Source organism: Eulemur rufifrons, chromosome 1 (genome assembly GCF_041146395.1).
Source record: "Eulemur rufifrons isolate Redbay chromosome 1, OSU_ERuf_1, whole genome shotgun sequence".
NCBI lineage: Eukaryota > Metazoa > Chordata > Mammalia > Primates > Lemuridae > Eulemur > Eulemur rufifrons.
This window is the reverse complement of record NC_090983.1, coordinates 60,525,887-60,549,590: the sequence shown is the minus strand read 5'-3', so window position 1 is coordinate 60,549,590 and position 23,704 is coordinate 60,525,887. Positions and strand designations below refer to the sequence as shown.

The following is a 23,704-nucleotide window of genomic DNA, read 5'->3' as shown; positions in this document are numbered from 1 at the left end:
TCAGTGTGATTCCTGAAAGAACTGCTGTGAAGGAGGATCATGTTGTACTGCGAACTGGGCCAGTGGGTATTTAGCTGACAGCAGAAGGGATTCCTGACAAGCTATGTTATCCAATTGTGCACTAAAAGAATTAATTTGCTTTCAGCTAATCTTTCTCCACAAATCCACATGGTCTATATAACATGATTTAGAGCTGACTTTTAAATGAAATATATTTAGATATAAATAACATACTATATATTTAAATTACCTGTATTATTTTTGTTATATAAAAACATAAATAAATATATTTATGTAAATACGTAAATAAAATATATCTGTAAAACTGAAGGCTTAAGTTCAATATTGGTTCTCCATGGAATATAAGATACTTCAGTTTTCCAGAAACAACAAAATCAATTCAAATCTGATCTGTGGTGTCCTTAGTACATGTTGACTTATAGAACATCTCAGCAAAAAGACAGTTTTGTAAAACATGTTCTGAACCTTGATCCTTAGTTTCTTTATGAGAATGCTATTTAAAAAAAACCCCAACAACCTTAGTTTGGCTGTTATTAAAGGCTCACATTCACTGTGGAATGCAGTTGTATAAATATTTGTGCTTATGGTAATCTAAACCAAACTAACAAACTTAATTTTCAAATCCAACTTTTGAAAAATTATCTCGTAAACATCTGAATATAAATTCATCTTTAAACTCTGAAAAAGAAAATTTTATAAATGATACCACTTGTTATGTACTTGGGAATTTGCCAAATTGAATTATTTATAAATCTTCCTAAATAAAATGTAATAGAGAGATCACCTGGATAAAGTGTTGAGAAGGAGCTGTACTCACCTCTCTAGTCACAAAGCATTCCATTGGATACGTCAACAGGACAGTGACGCCATAACAAAACCTCCCAAATGTTACCAGGTTATCACTTCTGCAATAATTTTCAAATAAGTCTCCTAGAAAATAATATAAAATAAGTTTATTTACTAGATACTGTATATTTGAGATAACTAATAAATGAAATATTAGATATTTGCTATAGTCATGCATCACCTAAGGGACCCCATAGAAGACTGTGGTCCCATAAGATTGTAATGTCTGTATTTTTACTGTATGTTTTCTATGTTTAGATATATTTAGATACACAAATACTTACCATTGTGTTCCAATTGCCTACACTACTAGCACTGTGACATACTGTACAGGTTTGTTACCTATGAGCAATAGGTTATACCATGCAGCCTAGGTGTGTAGTAGGCTATACCACCTAGGTTTGTGTAAGTACACTCCATGATGTTCACAGAAGGATGAAATGGCCTAATGATGCATTCTTCAGAATGTGTCCCTGTCATTAAGCAACAAATGACTGTACATAAGTGAATCTCCATAAACTTCATTTCCTTTAACTAAAAGAACAACAGATTGCCAGGCTAAATGTAAATTTTTGCATTCAATAATGATGTAATTATTCATTGATTTTAAACCAGTACGTGTTCCACTTCAAGATAAATCCATCACTAATAGTTTTTTTCTCTTATTCTCATTGTTTGTTTTTGGCAGGTTTACCTCAAATTTGTATCAACTTCTGAAAAATACTTTATCCATTGTCTTCTTACATCAGAATCAACTCCCTAAATTCTTGTGCATTGGCTTTGTAAACTTGCTTCTGGTCTTTGTTTCTGGTGAGTAAATGACTTCATTATTTAAAAAAAAAAAGTCTGTTAAAATAAACAAATTTCCTTTTGAAATGCTATTCTTAGATCAAGAACAATTCTGAAAGGAAGAGTAGACCAGTACATCTGGGGAGCTGAATTTCCTGTATATCATGCTATAGGGTTTGATCACAAACTTGGGGCCACTGCAAGGAATGCCAAGCATATATTGTTTTTCACATCATCTGATGAGCCCAAGTGTAAATGCACTGATTCAAAACTCTGAAAATATGGTTATTTTCCAGAAAGAACATTAAATTTAATTAGTTTCAAACTTAATGATGGATCATATAAACCTTAAAACAATTCTTATCTGGAGACTATATTTTCTTAGCTATCTATGAAGAAATACAGGGATGTAACTGGGCAAAGAACTCATGTCAGCAAAAAAACATTTACCAACGCTGAAACAGAGTATTTGGGCCTGTTTATTTCCTGAATATAATATGCTTACATTTTAAAATTGTGGTCACCTTTTTAAAACTAAACCGAATCAAAATTAGATTAAAATCACCCACTACTACACTGTTTAAAAAGAAAAAAACAAAATCATAATACTTCTGTACTTTTTTCCATTAAAATGCTAACTACCCTAAATGACCTGCTTCCTCCCAGGATTTACTTTAAGTGACTTTCCCTTCCCCCCATCAACTGGAACAAATGTACATTACTTTACAATGTCCCTTTCGGGCAGAAGGAGATTAAACCACAAAGCAAAGGTGGCAGAGACCTGCTTCAAGGTTGATTGAAAACATTCCAGCACTCTGAGAAAAAAGGACGGAAGCTCCCTGTTCACTAACCTCTGCTAAGAAATGGGCCCTACATCTTTTCAGAAGTCACTGGGAATGTCAAGAAGAATCCAGAGTTCCCTCTGCCTCACAAGCTGAAATTTGTCTACTGAAAGGGATAAGAAAAGAAACATGCAGTTTGCACAAATAAGACCAGATTTGCCTAAGGAGAAATGTTCTAGAGAAACAATGCCAGCTTATTCCAGCTTAAATCTAAGTGTACTTTAGGGAATTATAGCTCAGGGAAAACAACAACAACAACAACAATATCAACACCTGTCAGCTTTGTTATATAAGATTTAATTACATCCGAGCAATCACCACTGATAAAAACACCAGGAAGGTGGAACTAACAAGAAAGATTTATGTCATACAGAGAAGGCATTTAAAAACCAAGGTCCTGTATGGACTGGAGCCCCTGAGACATTCGTTTTTATAAACAATGTAGCAATAGTGATACATGGTAATGTTTTGGAATACAATTCTTATCAGGACTTTCGAGGTTACTTTATTACTGCACTCTAATGGCACACGCATGCGTTATATTTTTGACTGCATTGGAATTATATTAATCATTATTTTTGAAGCCATTTTTACTTCCTGAGAAATATCTGCCTACAATCATAGTGACTGGTAACCTCTGTTCAAAACAAGGCAGGCATTCTCCCGAGAGCACCCCAGTGTCTTCAGAAAACTAAGCTAAGAGGAGTTGAAGGCTAAGGAACAGCTTTTAGTGGGCGATGCTTGACCAAAATGGGAGCGGTAGAAAGAAAATGGAAAAAATACTGGACTTAGGAGTCAGAAGACTTGTTTTCTAGTTTGTCATCAGCCAGCACGGGCAAGTTGCTTCACCTCTTTGTGTTTTAATCAGGGGTAAAACTAGTTATTCCACTTCCCTTCAAAGGGTTGTTTGAAGGTCAATGAGATCATAGACCTGCAGGAGCTATGAAGTACATGAATCACAGCATTCAGCCTACTGTCAGACTGCTCTGAATATTACACTACACAGATGATTGAATGTAAGGGGCAAAGGAAGTCGAAGAGATGACTACTTAGTTGTTGGGCCTGGGTGAACATAAGAAAAAAGAAGTAATTTTGAAGGGAGGGGGGGAAAGGGCTGGTTTTATGGAAAAGATGATGAGTTGTGATTAAGGTAAGAATGGGACAGTTGAATAGAAATGTCCTGCAGGCATCAGGCTAGAGATGAAAAGAAAGGTCTGGGTTAGAACTAAAACAATGAAAGTGTCTGGAGAATTTGTTGAGAGAAAAGCAAGCCACATGCCTGAACCAGTTATCTGGGTGGGGTGGGGTGGGGGTGGAGTGGGGGATTAGAGAGGGCAAAGAGAGAGAAAAGAAAGAAAAAAATTATTAACAGAGGTAAAGAATAACAATGATAATATAGTAGTGCTTATTCCTCTAAGGGAAGAAAATTTGAGCAAAGAAAGGAAGTTCAGTTTTGTTAAGGGATTCAGAGAGATTCAGGAGAATCAGAACCAAGAAGGTTATTAGTTTTTGGAGACTGGGAGGCCACTGGTACCTTTGAAAGTGAAGCTGCAGGGGAGTAGTATGGAGGAAAGCCAGGATTCACATGCTTGGAAGGGAAAGCATGGAAGGAGAGAGTATGGACTACAGAACTAAGTTTGGCAGCTTAAGAAGGAAAAAAATAGGGAACACGGACAGCAGAAAGTCAGCAGTGTAGAGGAGAGAATGAGTGGAAGAGACTGATCCTTTGAAATAGAACACTGGGCATACTTATGATGAGAACACTGGGTACACTTGTACCAATCCACATGAACACCAAAATATAACATGACTGAATCTCTCATTTTTACCTTGGGTGAAGCCAGTAAATGTCAGGTATCCACATGTAGCAAAGAGTATACAGATAAACATGGAAACCACGATGGATATATGGATGATGCGGGACCACTTAGCTACGGTGGGTTCTTCTAAAGAACTGTAAACTAAGAAGGAGTTATGGTGGCAAATAAATGCTGCAATCCAAAAACAAAACAAAACAAGCATTATTAAAGCAAGCACCAAGGTTTTCTTTTTTAGTTCTGAAAATTCAGAGATGTGTGCTACTTACTGTAGATGCCAATGAATGGAAGTTTAAATATATTAATTTACTAAATATGTCAGAAAATAATTTTTCTGATAGCTCTGGAAATGAGAAAGTTCATTCACATTTACACTTACATGGTCTCTTCATGTCACTTTTGATATAAACCAGGCCAGTTCAAACTTCTCTCCCATTTTGCTTTTGCTAATGGTTCTTTCCATCTTAAGGAAAATCTAAACATCACCATAATTTTTAGTCCATGGCTTCCTTTGCCATCTGGGACATAATAGTTTTAGACATCTGGCCAATTTATACTATAATACTTTGTGTACAAGGGTTTGAAGAAGTTCCTAACACTTGCTAGATTTCCAAGTTAAGAAACAAGATGACTATAATGAGTTTTCTGCATAAGAAATAGATTTCTCCAAATTGAATCAAATTTTAGTGATGAGTGAGAAAAGTTTGAGCCTAATTTTATATTGGCACAAACTAGATCATATGCTGCTAATAGGAAGTCTAAAACTTAGGACATCTGCTATCCAGACATAAATATGAAACACATCACTTTTTCATAGAACAAATGACTCCATATTGAGAAAAGGCCTCTGAAACCATGTACTCACCAAAAGACATAACCCCAACAGCCTGAATGGCATTAGGCTTTGCAAATACCCAGGCATCATCTGTTTTTGGTCTAGAAGAGAAATCAGTTAATTTGATAAAATTAAACAAATTCAAGCATAGCAGAAAAAAAGAAGTGTTGTCACAAATATAAATTGAGTCTCTTTAAGCCAGAAATTAATAAGGAGGCCCCATTAACCTTATTTAATCATGAGTAAGTTTCCCAGGAACACCAGTGTTATCTCTTAACCCCAGTCCTCTAAATGCATACCAAATAGTTGGGCAGATTCCATTTTTACATATGTAAAATATCCATTAACAATTTTGTGAATTTATTTTTTCATCAATTTAAGAATAAGCATTTATTATGCACTCACCAGTTGAGATAGTCATTGAGGAAGATACAAAAATTAATAATGCCCAATTCTGCCCTATACTTTCCTCTTACTTATTTTTCCAGGCTCAACCTACCCTAGGGAAATTTAGTCAGCACTACAGTTTATCGAGGGAGGTGGACATGAAATAATATTTAATACTAATTGAGGCTGTACTAATTATGTTCTGGGAACTCTGCTGTGTTATCTCAATTAATTTTCACGACAACACGTAAGTATTATTACCACCATTAAACACATGAGGAAAGTCAAGCTGTGGATGATGACATAACTTGCCAAGTTTATACACATAATCAATGAAGAAGTTAAGATTTATCTTCTTGGTCTGTTTATTCCTATATCTCTTCCATGCTGAACCATCTGTCAATGGCCTCAAATTCCCACCTGTGGATACACTTCTCAAAGGAGTTTTGGAAATACATACACTTTAAATAGCGTGAAGCAGCTTATATGCTAGTGTAATTAAAAAATTAGATATCGGTTGGGATTGGTCTACCTGGTTAACACACCCTGAGTAATGATGAAGAGCATAGGCTCCAAGGTCAGATAGATTGTGGTGTTCAGGCCTCTTCCATTTATTAGCTGTGTGATCTAAGGCAAGGAACTGAACCTCTCTGGGCTTCAATTTCTATATCCATAAAATGGGGATAATAGTTGTACCTCATCTATTGAGTTATTGTGTAGATTAAATGAGATAAAATATGTAAAACTTCTAGAAGAGAATTTATCACACAGTATATGCTCAATAAATGGTCATTAGTTTTATTATCATTGTGTATTAATATTATTATTATCTACTGTTATTTGATAAAAGGTAACAAAAACTCTAAACGTATGGCCAACTTTCTTGGAAAAGAAAGGCTTGAGTGAGACCCAAAGGAATGTATGAAGAGGGGAACAGGGCAAGAGTTCTAGAAAGAGCATGAAGCCACTGCACTGGGGTGTTTTAAATAAAAAAGAAGATTCCAAAGATTAAAACTCACCTATTTCATACGTTTGTTATTCATTCTCTATGTAAAGAATACACACAAATCCTTTTAGTTTTGTCAAAGTTTGTGGGATTTATGCATTATATCATCTTTCCTTCCATATGTGAAATGCGCAGTTATAGACACAAAGAACTTTACAGAAAGGCTAGCCAGCAAGGGAGGCCACAAAGTGTTTCATGACTTGCTCCAATTCCCAGCTTTTGGAGTGGGAGCTGCTGCCACCTGCTGCCTCCACAGCAGTCTAATTGCAGTCAGCATTAAAAGACAGTAGCATACCTGTTAAATTCCAACATTAGTGTGGAAAAATATATATTTTGTACATGATTCTTAGAAAATGATTTAGAATGAGCAGCACTAACAGTTGTAGAAACTTGAAAATTCTCTAACTTTGTAATGTTTTAAATGATATGCTTTCCCTGGTAAGGTTTTCTCATGTGAAAAATATTCACTTTCCCCCTTCAGTACAGATTGTGATGGTGTCCTCGTTTTTAAATCTTATATTAGTAATGAAAATGTAGGAGTTTGATTTTCATATTTTTCCTTCCATGTAATTTTTTTCCCCCTTGGTCCATATGGTTCCTTGAGTATATTCCTGGAGTGTGAAACAATACCTAGAGATAATTTTGGATTTTCTCTGTTCATCTTAATGATGAAGATTTTATAAGATTGAAAGTGCCAAAAAAAGATGTTACAGATAGGAAAATGCATATGTCCAAATCTAAGGAAAAACAAGGAAACATATTGAGTATGGCTTTCCAATCATTTATAAAATAGCCTAGGATTGAGTTCCAGAAACAACCAGTTGCGCAGGAAAAAAAGAGAGAGAAAGTTCTTTGGTATATTTTATAAGACTGTTGAGACCGTGATACCAAACCTGGATGAAAAATAGAAGCTATAGACCTTCTGACTCTAAACTATAAATGCTGAAATATAAAATGAAATATTACCAAGTGCTGTCAAGCTATTTATAGGATTAAAAATCATCTCTAAGAAGGTTTTTCCAATAAATGAAAGGGTACTTTAATAACAAAATATGAACAAATGTTAATGTAATCAATATCTACAGCAGATATAACATATCTGTTATGTTATATCTTTTATATTAGTAAATATTAATGCAATTTAGCATATTAACAGATTAATGAAGAAAAAAGCTAATGACCATTTCAAAATATATAGAAAAGCATACAATTCAGTATTTATTTTGACAAAATGCTAAGCAAACTAATAATAAAGCAGAGCTTCCTTAACCTGATAAGTAATGTCTATGAAAACCTATAGCAAATGAGATATTTAAAAGTGAAAGTTAGAAATATTACAATTAAAGGATGAAACCAGATAAGACATTCAATATCATTGTTTCCAGAATATATTATTGAAATTCCTAGCTAATTCAATAAAATAAGTAATGACATGTGTAATCACTGGAAAGTGGTAAATTATTTGTACAAAATATAATAACGTATATAGAAAATCCAGAAAAACCTACTCACAAGCTATTGGAATTAGTAAGAGTATTCAGCAAGATTACCAAATACAAGTTCAATACACAAAAAATCAATTAGGTTGAGGTGCACAAGTAACAACCAATTAAAATGTTTTTTTTTAAATCTCAGGGACAACAAAAACACTAAATCTTGTAAAAGATGTGGATGATCTTAATGTCACGTTATAATTTTATTGAAAGACACAAATGAATGGAGAAATATACCATATCCATATACATGAATGGTAAGAAGACTCAATATCATGTAGACATCAGTTACCTCCAAATTAATATCTAAATTCAAAGAATAAAATATGACGTTGAAGGAGAAAAGAATTTTAAAAACTGAAATAAACAAAACTATAAAGTTAACTACTATAATAGATAAACAGTAAAAATAATGGAAGATAAATATAAAACATCTGTATATTAAAATAATCCATATACAAAGTTAAAAATATAAAGATAAGCTAAAAACTGGAAGATTGAAATAGGTCATGCATACACAGTTGCCGGTTGGTATGTGGAAGAGATTGGTTCCAGCGTGCCCATCAGATACCAAAATTCATGGATGTTCAATCTCTGATACAAAAATGGTATATTTGCATGTAACCTAAGCACATCCTTCCATATACTTTCAATTATCTCTAGATTACTTATAATACCTAGTACAATGTAAATGCTATATAAATCATTGTTATACTGTATTTTTTATTTGTATTATTGTTTATTGGATTTTTATTTTTTGTTTATTTTTTTGAATATTTTTGATCCACGGTGGGTTGCGTCTATGGATGCAGAACCTGTGAATATGGAGCACTAACTGTAATTTAAAAAGGGTATCCAGTGCTTATAATAGTCTACCCTTATCAACAGGGGATATCCACAGTCGATGCCTAAGCAATGGGTAGTGCCAATCTGATTGCGGTCAATCGAAACATGTCTCTTTTCAGGTCTTCCACCCACAAATTTAGTGCCTTTTCTGGCTTTAACTAAACAGTTACCACACACTGTGGCCATAACTTTTGCAGTTTGAGGTGCAACAGCAAAACTTGCTCAAATTTCTTTTTCCTTCTTCACAATTTCATGGATGAAATGAGTGGACAAAGGGTTCATTCACATTGCCAGGGGTGGGATGGATTGAGATGGAGCAAGATTTCATCATGCTACTCAGAACAGCATGCAACTTAAAACTTATGAATTGTTAATTTCTGGAATTGTCCACTTAATATTTTTGGACTGTGGTTGACTGTCGGTAAATAAAGCTACAGAAAGTGAAACTGCAGATAAGGGGAAAACTACTACTGTATTAAACACTCTTGCAAATCAATAAGAGAAATATAATCCAATGAGCAATGGATAACAACAGTCAATTGATAGAAAAGGAAATGAGAATGGCTAACAAATATGCAACAGTTGCTCACCCTCTTTAGTAATTAGAGAAATTAAAATGAAATCCACACAAAGAGCACTTCACACCTAATCTAACAACACCCATGTTGATAAATTGCTGGGAAAGAAAACTTGAAATCATTATCAAGGCAAGTGGAATTTGGCAATACCTAGTAAAGCTGAAGGTCATCAAAGCTTATAAATAAACAAATAGGCTAAAGAAGTGCATATGTGCACAAGGAGAAATGTATAATGTTCACTGCTGTTTTGTTTATATTAACCAAACACTGGAAACAACCTCAATGTCCAGCAATAGAATGGATAAATAAATCAATAAGTAACATGTGATACAATCATAAAATTGTGTGCTATAGAGCAATTGAATGTTAAATGTTAAAATGTATCAAAATGGAAATATGTGGAATAAAATATTGAGGAAAAACAATAAGTTATAGAATGGAATGTAGCTTTCTTTGCCATAGTAATCATTATGTATCTATATTACAAACATATTGATCAATATTACATATTGTTGCCAATACATAAATTCAAAAGTATAAAAGCATGAAAAGGAATGACTCAAACCAATTTAAGCGTAATAGTTACCTCTGAGGAGAAGGAAGTGAATCAACTTTAAATATGATAGTCTATTGCTGGTCAAGATTGGAAGAAAACATAAACAACTATTTCAAAAATATCTAGTCCAATTTCCTGCTTCTTGAACTCTATATAATTATACAGTATTTTCTGCATAAAACGTCTCTGAATGTAAACCTAATTTTTTTTTTTTTTTTTGAGACAGAGTGTCGCTTTGTTGCCCTGGCTAGAGTGAGTGCCGTGGCGTCAGCCTAGCTCACAGCAACCTCAAACTCCTGAGCTCAAGCGATCCTCCTGTCTCAGCCTCCCGAGTAGCTGGGACTACAGGCATGTGCCACCATGCCCGGCTAATTTTTTGTATATATATATTTTAGTTGGCCAGATAATTTCTTTCTATTTTTAGTAGAGGTGGGGTCTCGCTCTTGCTCAGGCTGGTCTCGAACTCCTGACCTTGAGCGATCCACCTGCCTCGGCCTCCCAGAGTGCTAGGATTACAGGCGTGAGCCACCGCGCCTGGCCTAAACCTAATTTTTAATCTTGAATTTCCATAAATATTCTGTAACTGAAACTAGATTCTTCTTGCTTTCTAGTCACTTATTCAATTGATTCATCTTTCCAAAAATATTTGTTTCCCACTATATGAAAATCACTGTTATAATCACTAGGGATATTGCAGAGAAAAAGACAATAAAAAGATGTCAACCATTTTACTATATATTCAATATCATAATCTAGAAAAGCCCAGTACAACAGTACTTTCTGTGATGACAGAAATGTTCTATATTTGTGCTGTACAATATGGTAGCTACTAGCCAATTTGAAATCATGGCTAGTATGATTGAGAAATTAATTTTTGTTGTTTTGACAGAATCTCACTCTTTTGCCCGGGCTAGAGTGCAGTGGCATGATCATAGCTCACTGCAACCTCAAACTCCTGGGCTCAAGCAATCTTCCTGCCTCAGCCCCCCCGAGTAGCTGGGACTGCAGGCATGAGCCAGCACACCCAGATAATTTTTGTATTTTTTGTAGAGACAGGGGCTTGCTATTGCCCAGGCAGGTCTCAAACTTCTGGCCTCAAATGATCCTCCCACCTCAGCCTCCCAAAGTGCAGAGATTATAGGCATGAGCCACTGTACCTGGTCTCAGGAATTAATTTTTAATTTAGTTTAATTTTATCTAATTTGAATTCAAATAGCCATGAGTGGTTAGTAGCTACTGTATTTATTAGACAACACAGATATAGAAGGAGACATGTAGGTAATTTTACTTTGAGGAAACTCAATAATATTCTAATGGCCTAAAGGAGTTAAACAATTACCTAAAGAGGTTAAAATTTTTTTCCGTAGTGTAGTTTATGCCCTAAGTTTCAGTCTACTATTTACCACTTGAACTTTCTGAGTGGCAAATAGAAGAATGGAGGAGTTGGTTATAATGGTAAGAAAGAAGTATACTTGTTAACTTGTAAATATGAATATTTGAAAATTTGCCAAAAAAAAAAAGCAAAAAGACAACAAACTGAGAGAAACAAATTAAAATTGTCATTATGAATAGAGTCATATGGGAAAAGACATAGTACCTAGTGGTCATATTTAAAAACTATACATATGAATCAAATAAATCAGATTTTTATTATAAGCTGATTAAATCATGGGATGAATGCTTTATTTTTTAAAAAGTGAAAATAAGCTATCTGTTAACAAGGAATATCTTTCCGATAATTATTCAAATTCAAATATATTAATTAACATACAACTTTACAGGACTAATCCACAAGACTATTTCTTTTGTACAAAACATGGTGAGTTTTCTTCAGAAGAAATGCAAAAATGAGAAATACTATCTAATTTATTTTTGGTTTAGAGTCTTCTGTTGAACTTTATTTCCCTGAAGAACTGAAACCAACTGTATTTAATGAGTGTGTGTGTGTAGAGCTAACGGGAGCCAACAGTGCTGAAATGAGCTCACTGGAGTCAATATCTCTCTCAAGTGTTAACGTTACCTGCTAGTAAGTGGAACAGATCTTTACTTCCATTTGGCTCCCACCTGCTTCTTTCATTTAATGTGATTATCTGCTGCCTAAAACCCAAACAATGGCTAATATCATCAATGAAAGATAATTGAACAATAATGAACTTAATTTTCATTGTGATGGACATTTTTTTTCATGACTAAGAAACACTATGGTTGTGGTCCCCAAACGCTGGGCCACGGATCTGTACTGGTCCATGGCCTGCTAGGGACCAGGCTGCAGGTCCAGGCTTCCCTGTCTATGGAAAAAATGGCTTCCATGAAACTTAGGAAGGGTGGGGAGGGGGCCACACAGCAGGAGGTGAGCAGTGGGTGAGTAAGCAAAGCTTCAGCTGTATTTACAGCTGCTCCCCATCACTTACATCACCGCCTGAGCTCTGCTCCTTCCCCTCCCCACATCCCCCTTACTCGGGGAAAATTGTCTTCCATGAAACTGGTCCCTGGTACCTAAAAGGTTGGGGACTGCTGCTATATGGAATACAGCATGCTATATGGAATACAGCATGCTATATGGAATAAAAATACGGACTTTGGGGTCAGAAAGACTTGGATTTAAATCATAACTTTATTGTTTACTAGCAGGGTGACTGAAAAGATTACTTAGTGAAACAAGTCTCAGATTTCTCTTCTATAGAACAGAGATAATATTTATAATTCTATTTTACATATCTGACATAGGGTTAAAAGAGAAATGAATAAGAGTGCGATACATAGTAGACAATCGATGTTAGACCCCTTTTCCTCTTCCTCTGTTTCCTTATGTTATCGCTAAAGTAACAACACATGTCTTAATCTGGGTGTAAGAACCTGTGAGTACATGAAGTGCAAGCTCCTTCATGCTATTACTCTTTTCAAGAAAGAAGGGACCTGGACAAGGCAAGATATCTTATTTAAAATAAACGGATCAGGGCTGCTGGGAGGGTGGTAGAGTAGAAAGCACCAGGAAGCTGAGGGCAAGCTCACCCAACCCAGCCATGCCCAGCCTCGCTCCTCAACCTGCCACTGCTGTGATGCAGAATAAGGACTCACCTGAAGTTCCAGGGCCCCACCCACCACCTGAGGCATTTGAGTACTTCTCCTGAGGGACTAGAGCAGGTTACAGGACCCAAAAACAACATTGCAGGTTGTTCCTTCCAGCAAGTGCCACCTACTGACAGGGAGGTCAATTTGGACACTCTTTACAGCATTTACTGACTCAATCCTACAGGGTGTGTTTGATTCTCACCCACAAGCACCAGCTACTATCTCAGAGAATAAATTGGGTGTGCCACTACAACTTACACTGTTAAGAAGACCATAGGGCTGGGGAAAAAGAAAGGATTTCAAAGACCTCCATCCTCCCTCATCAAATAGTCAGGGAATCTGCCCACTCACATAGCTCATCACTGCTACAGCCTATAAACAACTAGCAACTGAGAAAACCACCAAACCAAAGATATCTACAACCAAGGCATCCAGCCAGAACCTAGATCACCATCAAAGCACCCACAAACAAAGCCAAAGGTTCTCACCTAACATATGCTACAAACACGCCCATCCAAGTGTGGGGAGGGGAAAAAGCCCCATCTGAACAAAAATCCAAAAATAAGAAGCAACAGCTGCCCCAGATGAGAAGGAATCGGTGAAAGAACTCTAAGTATGAAGACTCAGAGTGAAAGGCCACCCTCAAAAGGGAACACCAGCTCTCTAGCAATGAATACCAACCAAAATCAGAATATTGATATGACAGGTAAAGAATTTCAAATATGGATTATAAATAAAATCAACAAAACGCAAGATAAAATGGAAAACCAACACAAAGAAACCACAAAAAAAATTCAGGAAATACATGAAAAATTCACTGAAGAAATCGAATTATTAAAAAAAAATCAAATAGAACTTCTGGAAATGAAAAATTCATTCAAGGAAATACAAAACACAGTGGAAAATCTTAAAAACAGACTAGACCAGGCAGAAGAAAGAATCACTGTTGGTTGGAATGTAAAATGGTACAGCAGCTGTGGGAAACATTATGGAAGTTCCTCCAAAATTAAAAATAGAATTAGTATATGATCAGCAATCCCACTTCTAACTATACACCCAAAAGAATTGAAAGTTGGATCTCAAAGTGATATTTGTACACTCATATTCACGGCAGCATTATTCAAGGGAGCTAAAATGTGGAAGCAACCTAAGTGTCCATTGACAAATGATTGGATAAGCAAAATGTGATATATACATACAAAAGAATATTACTCAGCCTCAAAAACAAAGCAATTCTAACATGTGCTACAACGTGGATCAACCTTGAGGACATTATGTCAAGCAAAATAAACCAGTCACAAAACGGTGAACACTGTAAGATTTCACTCTTATGAGGTGCTTAGAGCAGTCAAAATCCTAGAGGCAAAAAGGAGAATGGTGGTTGACAGGGGTTGGGGAAGGAGAAAATGGGCAGTTACGGTTGAATGGGTATAGAGTTTCTGTTTTACAATATGAAAAGAATTCTGGAGAGAATTGGTGGTGTTGGTTGCATGACATTATGAATGTATTTAATACTACCAAACTGTACACTTAAAAATAATTAATCTGATATATTTTATGTGATGTGTATTTTGCCACCATAAAAAAATGGAAAACATAAATGAATGGTTAATCTTGATAACAGACATACGCGCAACCAAATGGGTAGCCTATGGTTGATAATGATGAAACAGAAGAAATGGTTCATTTCTACTTTGTGTATTCACAGTAAATATTAAGTATTTTATCCTATACATCAATTTTCTGTAAAAGTGAGTCTGCCAAATTGGTGCAACTTCCAGTGCATAAAACCATTTAAGGCTATCTTAGGGTATTTGGAGCTGCTCACTTCTCTCCAAGGTTTATACTTTGGCCCAAACATCCTTCTCCCCAGCTAAGCGGTAGTTCTGTGTTGATATAATAAATGTTGCTACAGTGGTATGAAGACTATCAATGGAAGATAATTAAAGATAATTAAATAAAAGAGGGCTCTCATTAAATCTTAAGATACTTCCAAAATAGAAAGAGAGGCAAATTTTCTGATTATTTAATCACTGGATAACATCTATTAGACTCATTATTTGAAAAAAGAGAAATATAAAATTAACCTTTTACATTTTTAAAGCTCCTATCTATATACAGGCATATGCAAATTAAAGGTTATTCTTATAACTTGTTTGTTATATAAATTTTCAATTATACAAGGGGTTTTATTCTGTTAGTAGTATAAAGACAAAATTCCATCCCTTTGTACTTAACCATAGGTAAAAATTATGAAAGATTATATTTTATCATTGACATAGACAAAATGTTAAGTATAGTGACATTTAAGTTCATTTCTTGAACACCTAGTACTACCTTCTTGTAGAGAGCCAGAGGCTACCTACTTGATGAGGGAACTTAGAGTTCTACTTTCAGGAATTATTTAGAGGTCTGCATTTTGTTTTCATAAGGGTAAGTGGCCTCATACATATTATAAAATCTTTTTTTTGTTTTTTGTTTTTTTTTGAGACAGAGTCTCACTCTGTCACCCGTGCTAGAGTACCGTGGTATCAGCCTAGCTCACGTCAACCTCAAACTCCTGAGCTCAAGCGATCCTCCAGCCTCAGCCTCCCGAATAGCTGGGACTACAGGCACTCGTCACCATGCCCAGTTAATTTTTTTTTTGTTTCTATTTTTAGTTGGCTGGCTAATCTTTTCTATTTTTAGTAGAGACAGGGTCTCACTCTTGCTCAGGCTGGTCTCCAACTCCTGCCCTCAAGCGATCCTCCCACCTTGGCGTCCCTGATTGCTAGGGTTACAAGAATGAGCCACCATACCTGGCCCACATTATAAAATCTTGAAAGGGGTATATGTGTATTTAATCTTGAGAAGCAATGAAAAATTAATTTCCTGTGATTTTTACCAGATAAAACTTTTACTGAATGCATAAATAGGCACAAGTAATCAATTCCCAATTAGGATGCTAAGTAAAGAAATAACCAGCAAAACAAGATGAAATCTTATTTTAGTCATTGCCTGTCACAGATATCTTCTTCCAGAGCTTTTAGTTAGGGGCTTATATAGATGGCACTCGCTGTTCCTTTCTTTCCTAATCTCATGATCAATTATAGAGTAACAGTGGTTGTAAACTAAGGTAGACAAGGGAACAAGATAATTCAGTAGCTGGATAAATTTTTAGAGAGAATTATCTAACCATCCTCCTTCAGTAGACTAAGTCTGCTATCCTTTATGGCATAGTGTAAGCCCCTCGACAGAATGAAATAACTTCCCTAAGGCAGAAAATATATTTTAAATAAAATGCTTGAATTTTTCCTTAAATCCTCATGCAAATTAATAATCAAAAGTTAAACTTGGACAGCCAATTAAAACATGGGTAGATGTGCCACATAAGTTTATCTTTTCTCTCTCCTGGGACCTCATTAAAATGCTACTAACGGAATTTAAAAGGAGGATTAAGTTCATGGGGGAAAGGATAGTGGCAAAAGAGACATCAGTGGAGAAGACTTTTTATGAAAAGGAAAGAGAATGCTCATGTGGTGACTGTTGAGAATGGAAGACGCTGTAACCACATAGGGGCAAAACTCCTGTGTGTGCAGGACTTAGAGACACCAGCAAGCTACTGAGGGTGCTCCCCCCAAAGGGAAAAGTCAAGAAAAGTGAAAGATCTGGTATTCTGGAGAGAGGGTACCCAATACATGAAAAGAAGTAAAAGGAAATCCTAGGATGATGGTGGAAAAGCAAACTGAGAAATCAACCTGAAATCAATCTCTGGGAAAAATAATAAAACTGACAGATTATATGCTTGAGCATTTGGAAAATGAGTAACAAAAATGATCAAATTCAAAAGGTAAACTGAGCATTCAGCTAAAAATGGTTAAAAACAAAACCAAAACCAAGTGGGAACTGCAGTAAAAAAAAAAAAAAAAGGAAAAGTGTATAGGAAGAAAAACATAAGTATTTAATTTTAAGAGCTGTGGTATATCTCCATGTATTATAATACATGAGGAAAGGTAACTTGAGAAAGCAAAATCCTCATCTACTGTAAGAGAATACAAGCGAGAATCCAGAAGGAGCAGTTACAAGCCTATTACCTAGAAATAAAGATGTGAATACCAGAAGATAAGGCTTAAAGGGTTGTAACAGGAAAGGATTTGGTACGAGGCTGCTCTGTTGCATCAAAAGCTTTTGTAATATTTTATCTTATAAAAATAAGTGAATGTATTCATTTTGAGAAAAATAAATACATTGAATAAATGCAAATAAAAACAATATCGGAAAGAAGCGGCATCCTTTATGATGCCCTACAAAGCTTCAAAAGACCATGGCAACATAATGAAGACTATCATAAAATTTAGACCATTTTAACAGCAATGACTCAAGTTTTTAAAAATATTTTAATACTAGCAAAAATAGGGACTGGCTTATAGCAGTTTGCAGCCTTAGCATGGCAAATACTTTTAAAAGAATGATTATTTCCCTTACCCTGAAAAATCTAAACAGATGCTTACTTAGTTAAATTCTTTTAAGAAACCTTTTGTGTTCTAGGGGGAGGTGGAGAGATTTGGGGGAGTTAAATTCATTTTGCAAAATAGCCTCAGTTTTAATACTTCGATTCAGGTAGTTAACAAATAACAGCTGAGTAGCAGTAAGGCAAAGGTGTAGGAAGCAAGTCCTATCAAATATGACTTCAGTCTTCACAGACTGATGAAAATGAGCTTTAGGGTGGTTGCTTTTGATCCTCAGAACGTTTTAGATCTCTGAATCAGAGGATCAAACAACATCACATTTCTCTATGGTACCTGCCCAAAATCTTTTGGCTAAACAGGCACTTTCCAATATACAAGCCTGGTAGAGCCTGCATGTTTGTTGTACAAGCCTTATGAATTAACCTCTTTTGCCAGACACATCTGGGAGGTAAGTGCTCTGGATGACACAAAACAAAGAATTCATGTTTCCTGTCACACCACAAGCTACTAACGAGGGGCAGATTTGACCACTTCCCCTAGCTCCAGCATCAGCTGATAGCTCTCTGCCACTTCCTTGCTCCCAGCTCACTTGCATTCTGATTCTATTCTATAGACAACTGTGGTTCACATGAACGTATAAAGCTGCTTGGGGAAATTCTTCTCGGAAATCACTCTAAAGATCGAAATCGATCCATTTTTTTAAAATGCAAATTTTTTAAAAAGCTGATTTCTAGTTCAAATTTACATATGCTGATTGTCAAAACATAATTTTGTCAAAATATAATTTTGTTTTTTTTATATGAATCATATAAAAAGCTAGCATAGCTTGGCAAACATCACAAATACGTCCTTTTTGCCATCTGGGACATCAACCTCTTTTGCTTCTTAATCTTTCTCCTATCATTATTTTTTTCACTATTGTCTCCAATTCCTCTGTTAACTCTTTAAAAATTGGTGTTAACTTTGTTTAACTCTTGGTATTAACTGTGTTTAACTCTGTGGGTTTGGATTGAAAGGGCAGAGTATGGGTGAGAGGGGGCAGCATTTCACTTTTTAAATATAATATCATGTGAGTTCATATTAAAAATAAATATAATTTCAGATGTAAGCTCCAGATACTATTTTCAACTGGGGTTCCACTTGAGTTGTGTCATTCTTCACCTTTTACACTGTCCCTGTATAGTCTTTTTTTTTTTTTTTTTCTGATACAGAGTCTCACTCTGTTGCCCGGGCTAGAGTGAGTGCTGTGGCGTCAGCCTAGCTCACAGCAACCTCAAACTCCTGAGCTCAAGGGATCCTCCTGTCTCAGCCTCCCGAGTAGTTGGGACTACAGGCATGCACCACCATGCCCGGCTAATTTTTTCTATATATATTTTTAGCTGTCCATATAATTTTTTTCTATTTTTAGTAGAGACGGGGGTCTCGCTCTTGCTCAGGCTGGGCTTGAACTCCTGACCTCAAGCGATCCTCCCGCCTCAGCCTCCTAGAGTTCTAGGATTACAGGCGTGAGCCACCGCGCCCGTTCCCTGTATAGTCTTGTCCACACCAGACTGTCCCTAAACTCTAGACTTGCATTTCCAAAACTATGAGTGACTTCTACTCCTTCTCCCCTGACCTTCAAGGGTTACACAAAATCAAGATACTAAAATACTATTAATAAAAACTTCCTGTATTTTTCCCAGATCAACTTCCTCTCCTAATCTTGGTAAATATAATAACTTAAAAGAAGGTAGGGCCCTTTAGGTCTCCACAGCACCCTGCTCATAATTCTATTAAAGTCTATCGAGGTAATCTTTTATGTGTTTATTTGTGAGTCCCCACCCTCAATAAGCTGTAAGAGACCTTCAAAACGGGAGTGTGCTATATTGGTCTTCACAGCCTCAGAAGAGAGACTGACCCAGTAGACATTTAATAAATGCTAAACGACTGGACAGACTCCATTTTCTCCCTGTTGGCAGTGAGTTCTGGACTATCTACCCATCTAGTTGTCCCAGCTGGAAACCTTGGCATCACCCTAGGTAATCTGTGCTCCCATAGTCCCCTCATTCAATCAGTCACTAAGTCCCACTGATTTTACCAGCTTCAATTTACTTGAATTTTTCCTCCTTTTGGTTTATATCATTCCAGTTGCCTTTTGCCTGGATGCTTGATATTGACAGCCTCCTTCCAGGTCTTTATATTCCCATCTGTCTTTGCCTCTGCTGCAAGAGGAGTCCAATTAAAATGCAGACTTGATCTGGACACTCTCCTACTTAAGAACTTTCAATGCCCCATCAGCTAAAGAACAAATCCAAGTCTCTTACCATTGCACATAAAGTTTTCCTTTCATCTTGATCTCTGCCGAACTTTCTAGGCTCATTTCCTTTTATATGCTAGCAAAACTTTCAGCTGAGAAACACCAAAACTCTGGTTACTTCCTAACCACAGAAGCTATATAGCTTGCAGTGACTGGGTAGTGGGGCTCAGTGGGCGCTATGGTTTGAATGTTTGTGTTTCCTCTAAAATTTAAGTTGAGGCTTAATCCCCAGTGCAACGGTATTCAGAGGTGGGGCCTTTAGGAGGTGATCAGGCCATGGGGCCAGATGGGATTAGCACCTTTATCTGTACTTTGCATCATGCAGTGGCTGCTCCTCCTGCTCCTGGCATCGTTGCCTTGATTTCCTTTGGGATCAACCTTTCCCCCACTCTAAGTCCACGTGCTTTCATTGAGTTGACCCTGCCCTAAGCTCCAAGTGTGGGCATGTAACCTAAAGATGAGCAACTCAGGCTGGGCACGGTGGCTCATGCCTATAATCCTAGCACTTTGGAAGGCCGAAGTGGAAGAATTGCTTGAGGCAAGGAGTTCAAAAGCAGCTTGAGCAAGAGTGAGACCCCCATCTCTACTAAAAATGGAAAAGTTAGCTGGGGGTGATGGTGTAGGCCTGTAGTCCCAGCTACTCCGGAGGCTGAGGCAGGGGGATGGCTTGAGCCCAGGATTTTGAGGTTGCTGTGAGCTATGATGGTGCCACTGAACTCTAGCCAGGGAGACAGAGAGATACTCTGTCTCAAAAAAAAAAAAAAAAAAAAAAGATGAGCAACTCAACACAGGCCATGATGATAGGGTCTGGGCATGGGTCCATATTAGAGCCAATCAGAACTCATTCTGGGAGTGAGGTTACAGGTACCATAAAAGAGAAGGCTCTTGGTCTTTTTAAGGACTTAGATTTGAATCCATTTAGGTTGAGACTATGGATGCCATCTTGTCACAGTCAAAGAGAAAGCCTTCCAGAAACTACAGCCAAAACAAGAAGCAGAGCCAAGAGATGCAAAAAGAGAAACTATGTCTGGTTTCATTAATTGAACTCCTAAATCCAACCATACCTAATAATAGAGCTAACCTTGAACTTTACAGTTAATAAATTTTCTTTTGCTTTAACCAGTTAAAGTTCTATAGTTGCTGTCATTTGCAACAAAAAGGACAAAAATTTATATATCATCCAAAAATTCAGTGGCGAATATTTGTCAGAACTAATCATTCCCTTCCTCAAATATTACTCTTCCTCTGTCTTTACCCAGTTTTTTTCCAATCATTTCTCTAATCCCCCATAGTTCTTCTTTATGTGTAGCATTAAATTGTAAAATTTCAAGGTTAGACTGAATGAGGGTTAAGAAAACTAATGTGTATTGAGAACCTTGGGGAAGACTTTTATATGCATAAATGCCCGTTGAAAGTATAGATACACTTTCTGTAATTATGTTTAGAATACCACACTATTAATTAAGATGCTGTAAAAGAGATGTCATATGAAGGGAAAATAGTTGTAAATTTGGACTGCATATTATCATTTCCATTCTGAATGTAAAAATTGAATATTAATGAAGCATTGAATGAAGGTTTTCACAGCTATAATGCCTCCGATTCCAGTTAGAAAAAAATGAAATAAAAGGGAGAACTGTGTTATTGCATTTTTATACTAGCACACTTTCTGGAAAGCAATTAAATTGCCTTGACACCTAGTTTTTAGAAAGCAAAAGGTTAGAAAATACAATAAAACTGAACATAATTTCCAAAAAGCAGCGAAAGTCATTGGACGGTGAGATATTTGAAATCATATCAGAAAGCAGAATTTATGGCCCTATGAGTTATGGAAAAGGAAATTGAATTGTGTTTTATTTTTAAAACACAACCACTAAAAAGGTGTTTCCATAGTAACAAGGTCAATACCAGTAGCCATTACAGACCTTCCCCTTTTCTGATAGTGGTTTTAAAAAACCTTTTTCAAATTCCATTTTAAAAGTCCCATGAAAAAACTGCAGCTTTTCTGATCATTCATCTGGACCAAAAATGAAGAAAACCACACATGGAGTATTGAATCTCTCATGTTTTATGGATTATAAGCCTACGTGGCTGTCATATTTTCAGTGATTAGCCTGATTGTAAATCAGGACAGACAGCAGTTGTTTGCGATAGTATTCAAACAGAAATAAAAGGTGGCACAGTATTAAAAAACATACTTCATTAACATGTAAATATTGAAAGAGTTATGTAAATAATCCCTGTTATTAGAAAAATTTCAAAGGCTCAGATAAAATATGGTATCCCTACTAGAGGAAGGTCAGACAGACATAGGCCACATTTTGTTTACAACAGAAATAAATAGCTCTTTGGCCATAAAACCAGTTCATTGAGTCCCACCAGGAAGTGGAAAGTGGACTCCCCTTCCTCTTTCCTCTGTATCAGGGTACAATGCTTATGTGATAGTCATCTGTATACTTTTATCTTCTTCACGAAACTGTGAGCCCCTCGGGACCAGAGACATTTTATTTCTCTTTGTAGTCATGATAGTATCTCATATGACATTTTGTATGTAAAAAAATACTGAAAAAATAAGTGGAGAATGAATCATGAAAAATGATCACATAACTGTAACTAAAATAACACAAAATCTCTGGTTTAATTTTAGAAACAAAGTGTCTAAAATGCATTAAAAATGTGTACTTGTGATTTTAATCTCTTTGAACCAAGAGACTCTAGATCGTTGTTCATAGGCTCGCCCACTGTTAAATAATGAATCCAATTGCCTGGCTCTAGACCAATTTGGTCACAATCTCTGCAGGTGGGGACCTGGCATCAATATTTTTTTAAAGCTACTCAGACAATTTTAATGTGAAGCCAGTGTTGAAAATCATTGCTTTACACGATTCTCTCATGGTGCAACTAAGGATTTATTTATTTACCTCCTACCTTAGCTACTTTTTTTTTTCTCAATATTGCCTCATAATGCTATATTTACCATATCTATAAGACCTTTTATTATAACCTGATGGTTTGTTGCCTAGAATCATTTTTCGTAATAAAAAGTTTCCATTAAAATAGTTCAGTCTTATACAATTAAAAATTTTAGTCAAAATTGTTATTTATTGTATTCTGCTCAATACACTCAGTAGCTTTTTGTTGCTATGAATTCGGCTTTTGAAAACCATAGCTGAATACAGTGCCAACATAATAGACACTAAATAAATATCAGTAGAATTGAACATATGCTTTTGTGCCTTTGTATGTACCTTTCCCCGGGCTTGTAATGCCTTTTACCTTCCTATCTGGAAAAATTCCAATTCATCCTTTAAAATACCCAGATCATATTTTTCTTCCTCCAGGAAGCCCTCACTGATCAGGACAGACCATTATGCATGCTCTTCTTTGGTACTGCCTCTGCCCCCTTACGTGCTTCTATTTTGCACTTGTCACTTTATACTGTCATTTCTTGTCTTCTTTTTTTGTTTTAAAATAAGACCCTTTTTCCACACTTGAATGTGAGCAACTCACAGCAGGTGTTACCTTATGCCTTTCTCTGCTCTTTTTCTCTCAGAGCACAGCACAATAGCTGAAAACAATAAGCACTCAGTAAGTGTTTATTAAATGAAAGAATAAATGGCCATATTGAAGCGAACCAGGTTCATTTCAAAACCACTAATGCTATAGATTAAATTGTGTCCCCTCCAAATTCATGGGTTGGAGCCCTAACTCTTTTTTTTTTTTTTTCTTTGAGACAGAGTCTCTCACTCTGTTGCCCAGGCTAGAGTGCCGTGGCGTCAGCCTAGCTCACAGCAACCTCAAACTCCTGGGCTCAAGTGATCCTCCTGCCTCAGCCTCCCAAGTAGCTGGGACTACAGGCATGAGTCATCATG

At 36.2% G+C, this 23,704-nt stretch overlaps 1 protein-coding gene across 3 annotated transcripts in view; it reads right to left on the bottom strand.

Moving 5' to 3' along the window:
- The window catches only part of SLC38A11 (solute carrier family 38 member 11), a 55,397-nt gene that overhangs the window by 12,902 nt on the left and 18,791 nt on the right, over positions 1-23,704 (bottom strand). For all 3 annotated transcript variants that reach the window (XM_069471975.1, XM_069471964.1, XM_069471970.1), the window contains 3 exons: positions 5,181-5,251; positions 4,328-4,489; positions 839-951 (listed from right to left, as the gene is read on the bottom strand). In XM_069471975.1, coding sequence (XP_069328076.1) covers positions 839-951; positions 4,328-4,489; positions 5,181-5,251 — 346 coding nt within the window. The remainder of the gene's footprint in view (positions 1-838; positions 952-4,327; positions 4,490-5,180; positions 5,252-23,704) is intronic.